The following is a 16,791-nucleotide window of genomic DNA, read 5'->3' on the forward strand; positions in this document are numbered from 1 at the left end:
CATTTTGCAGAATAGCTCGGAATTCTAGTAAAGCCTGGATAAGAAGGTACTGGCAGTTGCCAGCTTATGAGGCACCCCCCCCCCATTCATTATTCATTCATTCCATATAACACACAGCATCAGGGCTTACAGAGAATGGGTTTTAAAACAATTGCTTGAATCAGGGCAAAAGTTCCTTTGCTGACATCCAGTTTTACATATTTGTTTTATGTGAGTTAAAAAAACAATTGAATACTTCCAAACACGATGCATGACACTAAAATAAATTTGATATTTTGCCCATTGATTTCGTTAAAAGAATGAAAAATAAATTCTTTCTTTAACTTCTTAGGGCAATAATATCAGATTTTATGCGTTATCCATATTTTCCTTGGAGAGAAAACCACAGTGATCCCAAGACATAAGTTAACAGGTATTATGCCTTAATTTGACATCAGTTCTAGTCACATGGCCAGCCTTGTTAATTTTTTAATATTTAGCTTTTCCTTTCCTTCATTCTTACGTAATGAAAATATCAATATACCTTTATGAGCTCTGCCTGAATTACGGAAATTTTGTTCAGGTTTCTTCTTTAGCTGGTGTTACAAAAAAGAAAAGCCACATTGAGTTAAGACAGTCATACTTCAGAAACTATTTTAAGCAAATTAAAATGTTGATTGTGTACCACATGAAAGAGAGCATTTCTTGTAGGAAACAGTCTCTATTTTGGAGGTGACAAGTATTCACTGTCCTAAAAAAAAAAAAGAAAAGAAAAGAAAAGAAAAGAAAAAGAAAAAAGTTAAATTGTAGGTTCAGACCTTAATAAAAAATCTTGAAGCTTAAGTAATTGGAAGTATGCCTGGAGAAGACAGGCTGCATTATCACTGGAAACATTTCTAGTCTCTTTTCCAATTCTGAATTGGCAAGCAGAAGAAACTTTTTTAAGCTTTTAATCCCAGCCAAAATGGACTGATGCCTGGACCTGTTTAGACATTATTCAGGTTCTCTCAGCTGTCTTCCAGGGCCTGTGCTTTGGGTCAAAGCAAAAAATTCAGTAACCCAGATCTACTCTTCTCACTGGATTAAGCAGTGTTTATTAGGTACTTATGTGTATCACATTATGTTAGGTGATGGCCACTGTAAAAGTTACTGTATCAGAATCACAGAATCGTGAGTTGGAAGGGACTTCAGAAGATATCTATTACAACCTGTACCTGAATAAAAAATCCCTCAATAAGCCAATGGAAGTACCTGTCCTGGGGGGTGATCTCATTACCTCAAATAGGTTCGGTTATCATCTTTATGTGGATGATTCTTGGGTCTCTATATCCTGCCTTAGTCTCTCTTCTGAGCTGTAGCCCACATTACCAATTGCCTCCCAGACATTTTGAATTGGATTGTCCCATAAGCACCTCAAGCTCAGTAAGTCCAAAACATAATCTTCCTCCTACCTCCTCCCACCCCAATCCTCCGCTCTTCCCAATTTTCCTATGACTGTTGAGACACCGTGATTTTTACCAGTTGACCGGCCTTGCAGCTTGGATATCCTTGACTCCTCACTTAGATTAACCCAAATAACTACCCCACTGCAGCCTTTTCATGGTTATCCCGCCTCAAATATGTCCCCACTCCATCCTCCACTCAGGTACTAAAGTGAAGAGGTAATAGTTCTATCATGCTCTGCCCTCATCAGATCTTATCTGGAGCATCACATTTAGTTCTGTGCACTACACTGTAAGAACACTGATAAACTGGAGAGTGTCCAGAGAAGGGCAACACAAGAATGATGAAGGTAGGGGTATGCTGATAAGTGCTTAACAACTGACTCTTCAAAAATTGTTTCATATGCCTTTTTTTTTTTTTTTGCTAGGCAATGGGGTTAAGTGACTTGCCCAGGGTCACATAGCTAGTAAGTGTTATGTGTCTGAGGCTGGATTTGAACTCAGGTCCTCCTGAATCCAGGGCCGGTGCTCTATCCACTGCTCCATCTAGCTGCTCCAAATAACGCTTTTTTAAAATTTTTTTTATTTTTATTTTTCATTTATTTATTTTTTGGTCTAGGCAACAGGGCTGAGTGACTTGCCCAGGGTCACACACCTGGTAAGTGTTATGTGTCTGAGGCTGTATTTGAACTCGGGTCCTCCTGAATCCAGGGCCAGTGCTCTATCCACTGCACCACCTAGCTGCCCTTCCATATGCTTTTAAGGTTGAATCTATATTATGAACATTTTCTCCATCAGTTTCTCGAGTCTGGACAATCAACAAAACAAAGCAAGCCCTAACTGACAGTGTTTGCAAATTTTCAAGGTATAAGTACGAACACCAAAAATTTAGTAATCAGCTCTCAAGAGCCAGTATGAGCAGACTCCAGCATACTCCAAGAAAACATAGATCTGTGTAATATGACAATTGAATGAAGAAACTGGGGAGGCTTCATAAATGGAAAAGAAGACTCAGAGGGGGCCTGTTAATTGTCTTCAAGTATCTGAAGACTTGGCCTGTCCAAGAAAGATTAGTCATCTCCTGTTTGGTCCTAAAGGGTAGAATCAGGAAAAATGGAATGAAAGTTGCAAACAGGCAAATTTACACTTTAGACTAAAGGCAGCTAGATAGCTAAATGAATTCAAATACAGCCTCAAACACTTACTAGCCTAGCTATGTAGCCCTGGGCAGGTCACATAACCCTGCTTGCCTCAGTTTCCTCAGCTATAAAATGAGCTAGAGAAGGAAATAGCAAACCAGTCCAGTATCTTTGCCAAGGAAAACCCTAAATAGGGTCATGAAGAGTTGGACGTGACTGAAATGACTGAACAAAAACAAAATTTAGACTTTGATGACAAGAAAAACTTCCTAACAATGAACCCTGCCCTAAAGTCTAGAGAAATGGTCTGTAAGCAAGGGCATACTTTTAAAGTATGTTCTAGTATGGATTATTGTGGGATATGAGTAAGACTTGATGGCTACTGAGATCCCTTCTAGCTCTAAATTCTGAAATGTCTATTGATTGATTGAACTTTAGCACCCTATCTATGCAGGTCTCTGCGGATAATCTAGGGAGAGGTGGTATCAGTTGAAGTGGTCTTCCCCTTCGTCCAAGTTCCTAAATGAAAGAGTTTTATGGAATTCCTAGATCAGGGTGTCATTGAACCAAGGCAAAATGAAGGTCAGGGAATTTAGTTATCTCCAAATGAAAGGATGGACAAATCTGGGATACTTGTGAATACCTAGTAGGTGACATCACTAATAGACTTAAAGAGGAATAGTTATGTAGACAATAATTCAGCACAGACAAAATCTAAGCAAAGTAAGCAAAAGCCAGATGCCAGCTCATCAGGTATGTTTCAAAGAATATTGTTCTTCAGGTATAAGTTCAGTTCAGTTCAATTCAATAGGCATCTAGGCCCTAAGGAAACAAAGCCAAAAATTCAGTAGTCTCTTCCTCAGGGAGACAGTGAGAAATGGCATACCAGGGAATGCAAAGGCAGAGGAGATGATGCAGTTTTGGGAGGTTCAGGGACCCCTCAAGGACCTAAGTACAGGACAAGGTCATCTGGAATGAATTCAGGGACTCAAGCAGTCTTCCAGTCAGGTGGCAAAAAGTTTATTATAATGCTAATATGTCGGGCAGAACTCCTTAAGGAATTCTGCCATGGTGGGCAGAGCTCCTTAGAGAACTTACCATGGTGGACAGAGCTTCTTAGGGAATTTGCAACCTAACAGGAATGATGCTGAAGCTTATATAGGACAAGTAATGGATTATGTGCCAAGTATGCTAATTAGGTAATAACACACAACGTTGGTCACAGATGTCATTCACTACTGGAAATTGGGGAGAGGTTTTCTTAAGGGATAGAAGGCTGTATTTTTGGTCTGTTATGTCTGTAACAAAATAGCTTTGGGAGTTGATGGGATGTCTATAACTTGACCTCTGGATCGTATATGATAACTATGGGACCCAGTACGTGATAGTTTTATTTATACAAGAACAATTCTACAGAGGTCAACTTGTTCTTGTAACAGGGAGGGATAGTGAGATAGTTTGCCTCACTGGGCCCACTCACAAGTTATTGCCAGAGACAGGGTTTTGGAGCTGGGGAGAAAACTGTTGGGGATGGTGTTTTGAGACTAGGGAAAAATACGGTCTTGGAATTGGGGTCTGAGTACAAGCACCTATTCACCCCATCAGAGAGAGATAGAATATCATATATGAGGAATGCCACATATACCAGTTTGCTAGAACATAAGAGTGTGCCGGTGGGAACAATGTGTATTGTGTTGGGTTTTTTTTTCTTTTCTTTTCTTTTCCTTTTTTTTTTTTTTAGGCAATTGGGGTTAAGTGACTTGCCCAGGATCACACAGCTAGTAAGTATCAGGTGTTTGGTCTGAGGCCGAATTTGAACTCAGGTCCTCCTGACTCAGGGCCAGTGCTCTATCCACTGTGCCACCCAGCTGCCCCGATGTGTATTAAGTTTTGAAAGAAAGTCTGGACCCAGATTGGAAAGGGCTTTAAACCGCAAACGATGGAGTTTTTATTTTATTGTACAGTCAAATAAGAGATGTTGAAGCTTCTAGATAAGTGAAATTGACCTGTGCTTAAAGAAAACCAATTTGGAAACTGGATATAGGATAAATTGAGAGGGACAGCCTGGAGGCAGGAAAAGAGGATTCTTTAAAAGAAAAAGTTTATTTTTAAAAATTCTGTACTTAAACACCAGTGAGCTTGAGCATTTTTGAGTTAAAAAAAAACAACTGGAAAAAAGGGAAGGGATTACACATGAAATCACTAATCTATATTACCAGCAGCTTGTTCCTGTGCCACACATCCATCTTCTTTCCTCCTCCTCCTCTCAAGTTTACACCCTTATCTTGCTTTCAGCTTTCCCGATTGACAGTAATGCTCCCTGAACTTGGGAAAAAGTCACTTCCTCAAGGCCAATGGAACCCCCAGAGAGATCTTTTCTCAGAGTATCTGTTAATAATCTAGATAAGCCCAAGGATGCTTTCTAGGAAAGTCCTCCAAAATGTCTTAGGACACACTAAAGGCACAGTATATACAAGGTCTCTGTGATCTTGTCAACTCAGGCCTACACTTGTACTTAGATTTATTTTTCATATATTTTGTTCATGTATACATTTTGTGTTCCCCAACAGAATATAAGATCTTTTAGGGTAGTAGAATGTTTCATTTTTGTCTTTGTATCGCTTATCTCAGTACCTGACTCACAGTAAGCACTGAATAAATGCTTGCTAAGACAATCCCAGAAGGACTCATGATGAAAAATATCTGCCTCTGATGGGGTGCTTTGGTGCTTGTGCTTGTACTTGTACCCCAATTTCTCCCTAACCTCAGAAACACTATCCCTGACAGTTTCTCCCCAGCCCACGGACACTGTGCCTAGCAGTTGTTCATGCATGGGCCTCAGTACAACCCTTCTCTCTCTCCTTGGTACAGCTACGCAGAGCTGGGCTGCTCAGGCCCCAGCCCTCAGATCATGTCTCTGGAAGCCTCCCAAGTCCTTAGTAAGCTTCTGTGTTGTGAGAAAGCTTTCCCTTGTTGCAGAGCATTCTCTCATCAAGACAGAGGGAGAGGGGTGCCTTGCTCAGCCCAAGGAGTTTTGTCCTTGGCCAGCCCAAGGACTCTTCCTCCTGCCAGACTCCAAAGATCCACACTTCTATCATCTCCCTCCCTGTCCGGTATACTCCCTGTACTTTCCCATCCATAGCCCCCAAAGACACCTGCACCTTTGGATTACCTCATCAGTGTCCCTGGCATTTCTTTTCCAAGCTCTTTTCCATATAAACCCTAGCTGCATTCTCAGTCTCTCGCAGGATCCTTTAAGCATCCTTTCCCGCTGAAAAGCGTAACAATAAACTTTGCTACCTTGGCTTAAAGAATGCTTGAGTCTATGAATTCATTCCAGATGACCCATCCTGTACTCCGGTCTTTGAGGGGTCACAACCTCTCAACCTCTCACACCGCAACACCTCCAGAGAAAGAACTGATGGAGTCCGAATGTACTGACAGAAGCATACTATTTTTTCACTTTCCTTCTTTTTTAATTTTTTTGGGGGTTTCAAGTTTTCTTCCACAAAATGACTAAGACAGAAATATGTTTTACATGATTGTATGTGTATAACTTACAGCCAATTACTTACTGTCTGAGGGAGGTAGGAGGGGAGACAGGAATGAATAGAATTTGGAACTCAAAACTTTAAAAAACACTGAATGTTAAAACTGTTTTTACATGTAATTGGGGGAAACTATTAAAATAAATAAATGTTTGCTGATTGATTGCAGAATTGACCCTTTCAGGAGTGATACAGAAAACAAGTGAAGAAAAAACAGGATGATAAAGAATTTATTAAGTGCATATTATTTATGTTAAACACTTCCTCTCCAGGAGAAAGTTTCTGCATGAATTCAGCTGAAGTAGTGGCCTTTGGCACTTCCAGGTGCTGTCATCTACAAATCAAAGAAAGCCTCTCCTGGCTCCAGGGTGTGCAGGGGCAGTAGCATCTTCTGCTAAGCCAAGAGATGGCAGCCGTGGCAAAGGAAATCACGTGGTCAAGTGGAGGCAGTTCCTGGACCTCAGCCTTCTGGAAAGAGTGGGGTTTTACAGACAATGTCTAATTCCCAGAGAGTTCAGGATCCAGTCTTACAGAGAAAGAAGGGAGGTGTTCCCAGGCATCAGGGTTCCTTTTCTAGCAACCCCAAGGTGTAGATTAAACGAGAATTTACTTGGTTTTTGTTTGTTTTTGCAGTTCACCTTTTCTTTCTCTTTTTTAAAATTGAACCTTCCTTTCACTGGCCACGTTAGTAATGGGGGGGGGAAGCCGGCTGTGTGGGGGAGGGGGTCTCCACAATATTCCGTTTATACACAAAACTAAACAAGCACAAAGCCACTACTGTGGTTAGAAGTTGGCAGCATCGGGGAAGGGACGAAACTGGGGGTGTCAGTTAAAAAAATACTGGCCTCCCCCGCATCTGGGCGTGCCTTGGTCTGCCACAACTCAAGAGGTATGAGAATACCAAAGGCGGCTAGGGAAGGCCAGTGAAGTGGGAAGGTCAGGGGTCGGGGTGTTTTGGCAAATTCCCGGCTAGGATCCCCCCCCAGCCCCTGGGTCTGGCAGGCAGGAGGGCGGCCTGCTTCCCTCTGGCCTTGGGCAGCCCCAGCAGGGGTCCAGACTCACCCCTCCCTAGGAGATCACGGCATTGCCCCCCCCCCAGTTTCTCGGCCAGGGTCCCGCAGTCCTTCACTTCCTCATGACAGCTGGCTTGTAATGCGTCTGTGATTCCGTCAGTTTCCTCTTGACCGCGTCCTTCGAGCTCTAGAGCGGGGCGCACTCGGGGGCCCAGAAGACGAACACCAAGTCCTCCTCCTCGCCCTCCTCGGCCTCGTAGGTGGCATCATAGCGCGTAGCGGCCGTCCTTGTCTGGCAGCATTTTGCCAAAGGGGGGCAGGGGTCGTCCCCAGTCGGCCCCACGTCCCCCACGAGCATCTCCTCGTCCTCCTCCAGTACGATGTTCTTCTAATTCTCGCTCAGGCAGAACAACGCGGCCTTCTGGCACTTCTTCACCTCCTCGGGTGTCCAAGATTTGCGAACCTTCACGTCCTTGAACGCCCTGATCAACCCATCCCAGACAGCCCCCCCAGGGGCCGCGGTTCCGGAGCGAGCGAGGGAGGCAGGGAGGGAAGGAACGGGGGCCACAGGAGAGGAGGGAGGCGCTGCTTCAACCGTTTTTGTTTTTGTTTTTGACTTCACACCTACGGTGTGGTAGGCGCTGTGTGTAACAAATAGGCGCCGGGAGAGGAGTCTCCAGGAAGGTAGCACTAGAGAGATAAGCCTCGAGAACAAAGGAGACAAAGGTGATGAGGGAGAGCATTCCAGGCTTGGATGATAGCCGGAGACGGAATCTCCCGTACTAGCAAGACTAAGAAGGCCAGTTTGTCTAGAACGAAGCGCGAAGAGAACCTATAATGAGTCTCGAAAGAGGCTGGAACCAGACTGTGCGGAGCCTTAAATACCAGAGAGGCCGCAGGGAGCCTCTTTTTGAGGAGTGACAAGACGGATTGGACCGAGCGCTAGGAGAAGGGCGGCGAACGAGGACGCTCCAGCAGCCGCGGGAGGGCTGCAGAGGGAGGGAAGCCGTCCGGGCCCGCCCCGCCCCGCCCCGGCAGCCACGGCGGCAGGCGGCGGGCGCCATGGCCGGGCCCGAGCTCCGCGCGGCTCTGGAGGCGCAGCTCCGCTACCTGGCCATCCCGACTGTAAGCGTGGATCACCCCGAGGTAAGGACCCCCCCAGGTGAGGCCCCCCCGCGGCGCCGCGGGTTGGCGCGAGCCCTTTTGTGCGGACAGCGCTGCGGTGCCCGGGGCGGGGAGGTGACCCTTTCCCGGGGGAGGTAGTTCTACTGCTCTTATCTTCCCCAGGATTAACAAATTTGGGGGTTTTTAATTTTTTTGGGAATTGTGGAGGAAATAAGCGGAAGCGCGCGTTCAGTATTATTTTTTATTGATTGTTGTTAAGTCGCTTTTCAATCGGATCCCAATCTTCGTGACCCCATTTCTGATTTTCTTGGCAAAGCTACTTAAGCGGTTTGCCATTTCCTTCTGCAAGCTCATTGCAGGTGAGGAAACTGAGGCAAACAGGGTTAAGTGACTTGCCCAGGGTCACACAGCTAGTGTCCGCTGGTGTCTTATTTGAACTCGTCTTCCTTACTCCGGGCTCCGCCCTCTATCCACTGCGCCACCTAGCTGCCCTTCTTATGAACTGGATGGGATCAAAAAAAGGGAAAGGCCTTTGTCAGTGCTAAGGCCTTCGTTAAGCAGAGCACATTATTTGTGGAAGTAGGCTCAAAAGTGTTTTGAGAAGGATGTTTAATAATCTAATAATAAACTGGATTCTTGTGTGGAAGGAGACATATAAGCACGTGGATTTCAACAAACATCTATTAAGAGCCTCCTGTACGGAATGGCACTGTACTAGGTGCTGAGGAAAAGCCGAGAATTAGAGCCCCTGTAGGCTGTTTGCCAGCTGTAAAAGTTACATTGTTGGTTCCAGCTCCAATAGTAATCTTATGGTACAGTCATCATTTGGATTTGGTAAAAAATAAATGCATTTCTACTGTCATTTCAGTCAACTCATGACCCTGTGGGGCAGCTAAGTGGCACAGTGCCTACGTAGAGTGCTGGCCTGGAGTCAAGAAGACCTTAGTACAAAACCAGTCTCAGACATTTACTAGCCGGGTGACCCTAGGCAAGTCACTTAACCCTGTTTGCCTCAGTTTATTTGTAAAATGAGCTGGAGAAGGAAATGTGGAAGCCCTCCAGTATCCCTGCCAAAAAAAAAAAAGACAAAAACTCAAATGGGAATCACAAACAACTTGCCATGAAATATTAAATTTTGTTCTCTTTAGCGTAGTCTTACAGCAGATGCTTATTAACCTTATTTTAATATTTTGATGACTACATTTCAATATAACGTTTCCTCCACGGTTTTTTTATGCGTAAAAACATTATTCTGAGGAGCCCATAGGTCTCACCAGACTCTGAAAGACTGTCAGTAACACCATCAAGATTAAGAACTGTTTTAGAGAGTTGCCTGGGACACCAAGAGGTTAAGTGACTTGTCTGGTGGCTCACAGCCAGGATATGTCTGAGACAGAATTTGAACTCAGGTCTTCATTATTTGGAGGCCAGCTCAGTCGAGCACTGTACCTTCAAAAAAATCTTTTTTCATTGAAAACATATATCTTATTGTTATTTGGCACTCCCTCCATTCTTTTACTTCCTGTCACATATCTAGTCTCATCTAACCTCCCTAAGTGCTGAGCATAAAGTAGCAGTTTAAATACTTGATTCATCTGCCTGTCCCCCTTTTTACCTTCTTTTCTCCTCTCTCTACCCTCCTGTCCTTCGGCTCCTCTATGTTCATATAGGTGAGTAGGGGTGAATCCCATTTCTACTAGAATCCTTGGTGGCCATGGGCTGTTGAAGTTTACAAGAGATTGAGGATGCTAAACTGAGGGTGGCATATTGCTGAGTCTACAGGAGAAGAGGGAGCCCTGGCTCATTTGGGATGACATGAGAGCTAGGGAGCAAAATTAACACAGGATGGGTTAGGCACACAAGAGTTCTCGGTTAGGATGTTGTGGTAGTGGTGGTGATGGGGAAGAAAGGAAGAAAGAGAGTGCAGTGGTAAGAAGAACCGAATATGCCACTATTTGGACTAGGGAAGCATGAAATTCATAGTGTGGAGGATTCCTCTGTTGATTGTGTTTGCACAGTAAGTAGACTGTTCTTATTTTTTACCCATCATAATCTTCTGATCATGTGCTTAAAAGACATCTTATTTTATAGGTATTTACAGTTGAAGAAATGATGCCTCATATCCAACACTTGAAAGGGGCACACAGTAAGAACCTGTTTCTTAAAGACAAAAGGAAGAAGAGTTATTGGCTGGTAACAGTCCTTCATGATAGGAAGATTAACCTGAATGATCTGGCCAAGCAGCTTGGTGTTGGAAGTGGAAATCTGAGGTTTGCTGATGAAATGGCTATGTTAGACAAACTGAAAGTTGGCCAGGGCTGTGCCACGCCTCTGGCTCTCTTCTGTGACCAGGGAGATGTGAAATTCGTCCTGGACTCTGCTTTTCTGGAAGGCGGATATGAAAAGGTGTACTTCCATCCAATGACAAACACAGCCACGATGGGCTTGAGCCCCGACGACTTTCTCACCTTTGTGAAGAAGACTGGGCATGATCCTATAATATTAAAATTGGATTAAACTAATGGACCAACATTTTGAATAAAATGTAACTTTGGAAACTGTCAAGAATGCTTAAACTTTCTTTGTTTAAAATTTATCCAAAGTGTGGAAAAAATGAGTACTATCCTTAGGCCCAACTGGGAGAATCTTTTGTTTTTATACATGTTCATTCTAGCAAAAGAACTTGAGAAGGAAACCCTCTGTTTTAATCTGTTGGCCTTACAAAATCCCAGAGTTGGAAGGTCATTTGCTTTTATTCATCAACATTTATTAAGCACCTCCTGTATACAAAGGCATGTGCTAAACAGTGAGCATAAAGTATTCCCCCAAGGAACTTTAGTTCTGTTTGGGGGGCACATTCATGTAGGCACAACATAATAACTAGGTAACATGTGACAGGGGTAAGACCTGAAGTGCTCTAGGGAAAATTTGAGGAGGGAATGCTTTTAGTTGGAAGGGATCAGAGAGAGTACAAAAACATGTGGCACCTAAGCTGAATGCTGGTCAATGAAGATGCTGAAAGGGGGCATCTTTGAGCACGGGTGAGTTCAGGATATAACTAATAATCAACTTTGCCTGGAACAGAGTGTGTGAAGGGAAGGAATGGTAAATAAGACAAGAAAGGCACACTAACCAGCTGGGCCAAGGCCTGAGTAGTCAGGAAGACAATAAAAATTATTTAATTTTAGGAGATGGAAGAGAGAGCAGGTTGTTCAACCCCTACCTGTATAAGACCACCCCCATGTGGCAAAGTGACAAGGGAGTTATGAGAGTCCTCACCTTAAAAAGTCTCTTCAAAACTTACCGAGGTGGAGCTTAGGGGGTTAACAACAGACACACTTCTTTAAGCCTCAATTCCCTCAAAATAAGGGGTTAATCATATCTTTAGTACCCATTTCACAGACTTCTTGCAAAACTCAAGTGAAAATGAAAAAAATTTCAGTGTTCATTGTCAGGCTATCATGTCTAACAAGTGATCATCCAGCTTCTGTTGGGTGGTACAGTGGATGATAAAGTGCCAGACTTGGAGTCAGGAAGAACTGAGTTCAAATCCAGCTTCCCAGTTGTGTGATCCTAGGCAAGTCACTTAGAATACCTCCATTTCCTCAACTGTAAAATGAGGATAACAACAATCCCTACCTCTAAGATACTTGTTTTCAGGATCAAATGAGGTAATATTTGTAAAGTGCTTAGCACAGTTCCTTACACATGGGAGGTGCTATATAAATGTTTGTTCCCTTCCCTGCTTGAAAATTTACAAAAAATTAGATCCCAATTACCCTCAAAGGCAATCCATTTCACTTTTAGGCAGCTCTGTCAGAAGTTTTCTGTCAAGCCCAAATTTGCCTCTACAGTTTTTATGGCTTGGTTTTGAATTTGGCAGGGGGGTCAGGGGGTAGACAGAAGAGAAACAGAAGAAATTAAACCCTTTCTATAGCCCTTAAAATACTTAAAGACATCTAAGAATTACAAAATTTACATTTGCCCTAAATCTTTTCTAAGCCAAACAATCACAGGTTCCTGCAACCAGTTTCTCATATAGCATCCCATCCTTCTTTCCTAAAATCCAGTATAGACCTCCTTTAAATATAACTTTTCATTCTTAAAAAGATTGCTCCCAGTTTTCCTTTACGTTAATATCACTTCTAAAATAAACCACACTTGGATTCTTTCATCTTTTAAAAAACCCACTATATACAATCCAGCAAAAATCCCTCTGTAAAAAAAACCCACAGTAAAGAATAGCGAAGTAAAAATTCATATTGTGTTTATGTTATTTTAGTGTTAGTTTACTAATTTACTTGATTACCTTATCAGACTAATACTAAAACTAATGCCAGAAAAACATTCAAGGGGCAGCTAGGTGGCACAGTGGATAGAGCACCGGCCCTGAAGTCAGGAGGACCTGACTTCAAATCCGGCCTCAGATCAAACACTTGACGTGTACTAGCTGTGTGACCTTGGGCAAGTCACTTAACCCCGACCGCCTCACTAAAAAACCAAAAAAACCCAGAAAGACATTCAATTTTGGAGATGAGGGTAAAGGGAAACTTAATAGGGAATGAACAAAAAAGTATTTATTATTGTGTGCCTCTGCATTGTGCTAAGCTCTGGGAATACAAATATTTAAAAATAGTCCCATCCATCCTCATATTAGACAGCACATATATAATAGTGGTGACCAGGAAAGGGAGTTTTTTTCTGTGAAGGAGTGGGGGAAGAGATGGTATGATGTTTGATGGCTTTTTTTTTCTGTTAAGGACTAGGGCAGACAGAGTATGATGGACTAGTCAGATAAATGGCTTGGATGGGACATAAAGGTGAAGCAGGGTCTTGTATCTTGGACCAGGATTAGAGAGCGCATGCTAAATGGCAAGTCCCCAAACCAGTCCCTAAGTTTGGGACCTAGAGCTGGAACTCCAAGATGAATGAACTTCCTTTGAACCAGGGTTCCTGGAGTCTCAAGAACCTGGGGTACAGTTCCAGGTCAGTGAGAAAAACATTACCGTTTATTTTCCTATAAAAATGAGTTTCTTAGCCTTCTGGCCCAGAGTGCTGCCTGAATAAAGGCAAACTGCCCTGGCTCCACATACTGTATCAAAAATATTAAATTAGTGCCAGACCAAAAAACTGAGAAAGAGAAAACTACAGTAAACAGTTTCTTCCACCCCAGAATTATGTACTAAACCATGGCAGAATCCCATGGGCAATAGGCAAGGGGGCTGCCAACAAAGCCAGTGCTTGATGCAGGCAAATAACCAGCAGCTTTCCAGCCCAGAAATATATGTAGCTTGGAGGGCCCTGTGTCCAGAGGCAGGTCAGGGTAGTCAGAAAGGTGGGGACCTTGGAAGCCCTAGGGAGCAGCAGTGGTCAGTGGCATGGCAGCACTTTGAGGTCCCTAGCACTTTGTCCTGATCCTGAGATGCCACTGAAGGCCCTGAAGATCTAGCACGCTGAACCTCAAAGATCAAAGCAGGGCTTGATCCCAGGAACCAAGGAGGGCCAACTACTCCACCCAGTAGTACAGCAGAAGATGGAGATCAGCCCTGGCAAAAAACTTAAGTTCAGGAACTAAAGCTGGAGAAGATGAGTGAATCAAAGAAAATACCTACTAAAAAATTAATGACTCCATAAGATAACAAGAAATATTAGAATATCAAAAGGTAGAAAAATTAAAAGAAAATTTAAGACATCTGATATAAAAAGCAACTGATCTAGAAAATAGGTTAAGGAAAAATAATTTAAAAATTACTGGACTTTCTGAAAACCATGATTTTTTAGAACTAGAGTTCTTAAAAAAAAAAAAAAAGTAAAGATAGAACCCACTGATCACCTGAGAAGCTCCAAAAATAAAAGTGAGCAAAGTCATAGCCAAAAAACCCACAGTTCCTACATCAAAAAATAAAAACAAAACAAAACAAACAAACAAAAACTACAAGTATCCAGAAAGGAGGAGTTCAAGTACCAAGTGATCAGTCAGGTTCCCATAGTATACGGCAGCTACTACCATAAATGAGAGGAGAACTTGGAATCTAATATTCCAAAAAGGCAAAAGATAGGTGCTTACAACCAAGAATAAAACCCTGCAAAGATGAGCATCACCCTACAGATTCCTTAATGGAATAGAAAACTTACAAATATTTCTGATAAAAAGGCCAGAATCATGAAGGGACTTTCAAATAGAAACATGAGTCCAGAGAAACATAAAATTTATTTGAACAATAGAAGAGACTAATTGATGCTGTAGTGCCAACATTCTAATAGGGGAAGAAGAAACAAATGTTCTGTCAAAACCTTAATGTAATCAAAGGGTATTGAGTGAATTAAATAAAAAACAGCAGACCTGAGGATAAACTGGTTTTCTTCTAAAGATCAACGAACATTTATTAATGTTTCAGGCACTGTGTAAAGCCCTGGGGATACCAAAAAAAAAAAAAAAAGGCAAAAGATAGTCCTTGCCTTTGAGGAGCTCATAGTCTAAAGGAAGAAGACAACTAATACATACAAACAAGCTATATATATATATATATATATATATATATATATATATGATAAATAGAAAATAATAAGCAGTGGGAAGGCACGAGAATTAAGAGGGGTTTGGAAAGGCTTCCTGTAGAAAATAGAATTTTAGTTAAGATTTGAAGTCTAGGAAGCTTCAACCAGGATGTCGAGATGAAGAGGAAAAACATTCTAAGAACGGGGAACAGCCAGAAAAAAAACAACACGCTGAGAGTCAAGAGATGAAGTGTCTTACTTGTAGAACAGCCAGGAAGACAGTGTCACTGATCAAAAAAGTACTTGGTGGGTAGAAGGTGAAGGACTGGAAAAAAGTGAAAGTGAGGGAGATAAGTTATGAAAGACTTTGAATGATAAACGGAAGATTTAATATTTGATCCTGGAGGTGATAGGAAGCCACTGGAATTACTGAGTAAGAGGGTGATGTGGTGGAACATGCATCTTAAGAAAATCACTTTGATGTCGAGTCTTTGCTAGTGGCTCCATGGGTCACCAGCAGCTCTACCGGAGCCACCCTCGAAAATTTGGCCAGGGGTCTCAGTCGTGCCACATCTGTTTGAACCGGCATGGCCTGATCCACAAGTATGGCCTGAACATGTGCCGCCAGTGCTTCCGGCAGTACGTGAAGGACATTGGCTTCATCAAGTTGGACTAAGTTATATTTATGGATCTCGCTTCAGTGATTATACTGACCATCAGTGACTACCATTCCACTGGACCCCGGACAACCTAAAGATGTTGTACATGCTTTGCCAATTTGCATATATAATTTTAAAAGGTCATCCTTGGTGGGGGGGGGAAGAAAGTCACTTTGATGATTTTAAAAGAGGAAAATAAAAGAGTGGCTAATAAGAGTAATATACACTAGTGTAGTGTTTAGGAAGAAAAGGGTAGAACTTGCTATTTCCCATAAATAAGGTATGTGACAAGAGAGTATAGAGCAATTACTATGTACCAGGCATTGTATTAAAAGCTTTACAATTATCTCATCTGGTCCTCACAACATCATTGGGAGGTAGGTGCTATTATTATTCCTGTTTTATAGATGAGGAAACTGAGGTACAGAAGTTAAGTGACTTGCCCAATTTCTCACAGTAGTTAAGTGTCTGAGACTAGATTTGAACTCAGGTCTTCCTAATTGCAGGCCCACTGTTCCACTCATTGAGCCACCTAACTGCCCCTCAATCAGTTTTGAAAGAAATATACAAAATTAATTTCATATAATTATATGAATTATATATTAAATTATATGAATCATATGAAATTATATGAATTATATGAAATTATATGAAAAAAAGCTAAACCAAAAAGTAGCAGTAGAGATGAGTCCATCTTCTCTTAACACAGGTTCTCCAACCACCATACCCCTTCCAAACATAAATTTAAAGAAGCCTAGGATTAAAACTGGAACGTCTGATGTCTTCTAATCCACACCCTTAAGAGTTATGACTTGCTTACATTAGTAAGTAGCAGAACCAGGATTCAAAGTGTAGACCCCTTGATTTCAAGTCTAGTACATTTTCTGCTACAATACTGGGTTAAGTGTGGCTCCCTAAAGATGAACAAGTGTATCAAACTATTTTCTCATGTATAAATCATTTAAGGATTTGAACACCAAGTGCACATCCAAATATTTGAACCAGTGATCCTGTGTCCATTTCCATCTATCTGACTTATCCCATCCCCAAACTGAATGCCATGAAACTTTAACAAGAGCTGAAAGCTGTAGTCTCAGAGACTTGCTAGGATTTTGGCATACAAAGAAATCAGATATATAGAGCTGGCTTCTATTTGCACTTTTTGATACTTGGGAATGTAGAATATAGCCCTTTTGGTACCAGAAGCAAGATGAAGTTTCAATACCAAACTTGTTCAACAGCAGTTTGAACTTGTAGCACATACTGTACAAATCATTAACAGCTCATACTAACATCCCCTTACTGAAGAGTTTTAACTTGAAACTAGTTGTAAAGGAAGCTTGAAGATAGCTGATGTCACTTGATTTCTTATAAGTCCTATTTAATCT

General features: G+C 42.1%; 1 protein-coding gene and 2 pseudogenes across 2 annotated transcripts; 2 read left to right on the forward strand and 1 right to left on the reverse strand.

Moving 5' to 3' along the window:
• Window positions 1-6,322: 6,322 nt before the first annotated feature.
• LOC110215089 (cofilin-1 pseudogene) lies at window positions 6,323-8,185 on the reverse strand (annotated as a pseudogene). Its single transcript, XR_013484396.1, has 3 exons — window positions 8,084-8,185; window positions 7,171-7,953; window positions 6,323-6,576 (listed from the first exon to the last, which is right to left on the reverse strand). The product of XR_013484396.1 is annotated as a cofilin-1 pseudogene (transcript).
• Window positions 7,712-10,814, forward strand: LOC110215100 (prolyl-tRNA synthetase associated domain-containing protein 1). The gene is made up of 2 exons (XM_020996287.2): window positions 7,712-8,267; window positions 10,338-10,814. Exons 1-2 carry the CDS (start codon window positions 8,184-8,186, stop codon window positions 10,761-10,763), a joined length of 510 nt encoding a protein of 169 aa, XP_020851946.1. The 5' UTR covers window positions 7,712-8,183; the 3' UTR covers window positions 10,764-10,814.
• A 4,435-nt stretch (window positions 10,815-15,249) lies between these two features.
• LOC144455793 (small ribosomal subunit protein uS14 pseudogene) lies at window positions 15,250-15,420 on the forward strand (annotated as a pseudogene).
• The last annotated feature ends 1,371 nt before the right edge of the window (window positions 15,421-16,791 follow it).

This window comes from Phascolarctos cinereus, unplaced genomic scaffold (assembly GCF_003287225.1).
Source record: "Phascolarctos cinereus isolate Bilbo 61053 unplaced genomic scaffold, phaCin_HiC Scaffold_2;HRSCAF=192, whole genome shotgun sequence".
NCBI classification, from domain to species: Eukaryota; Metazoa; Chordata; class Mammalia; order Diprotodontia; family Phascolarctidae; genus Phascolarctos; species Phascolarctos cinereus.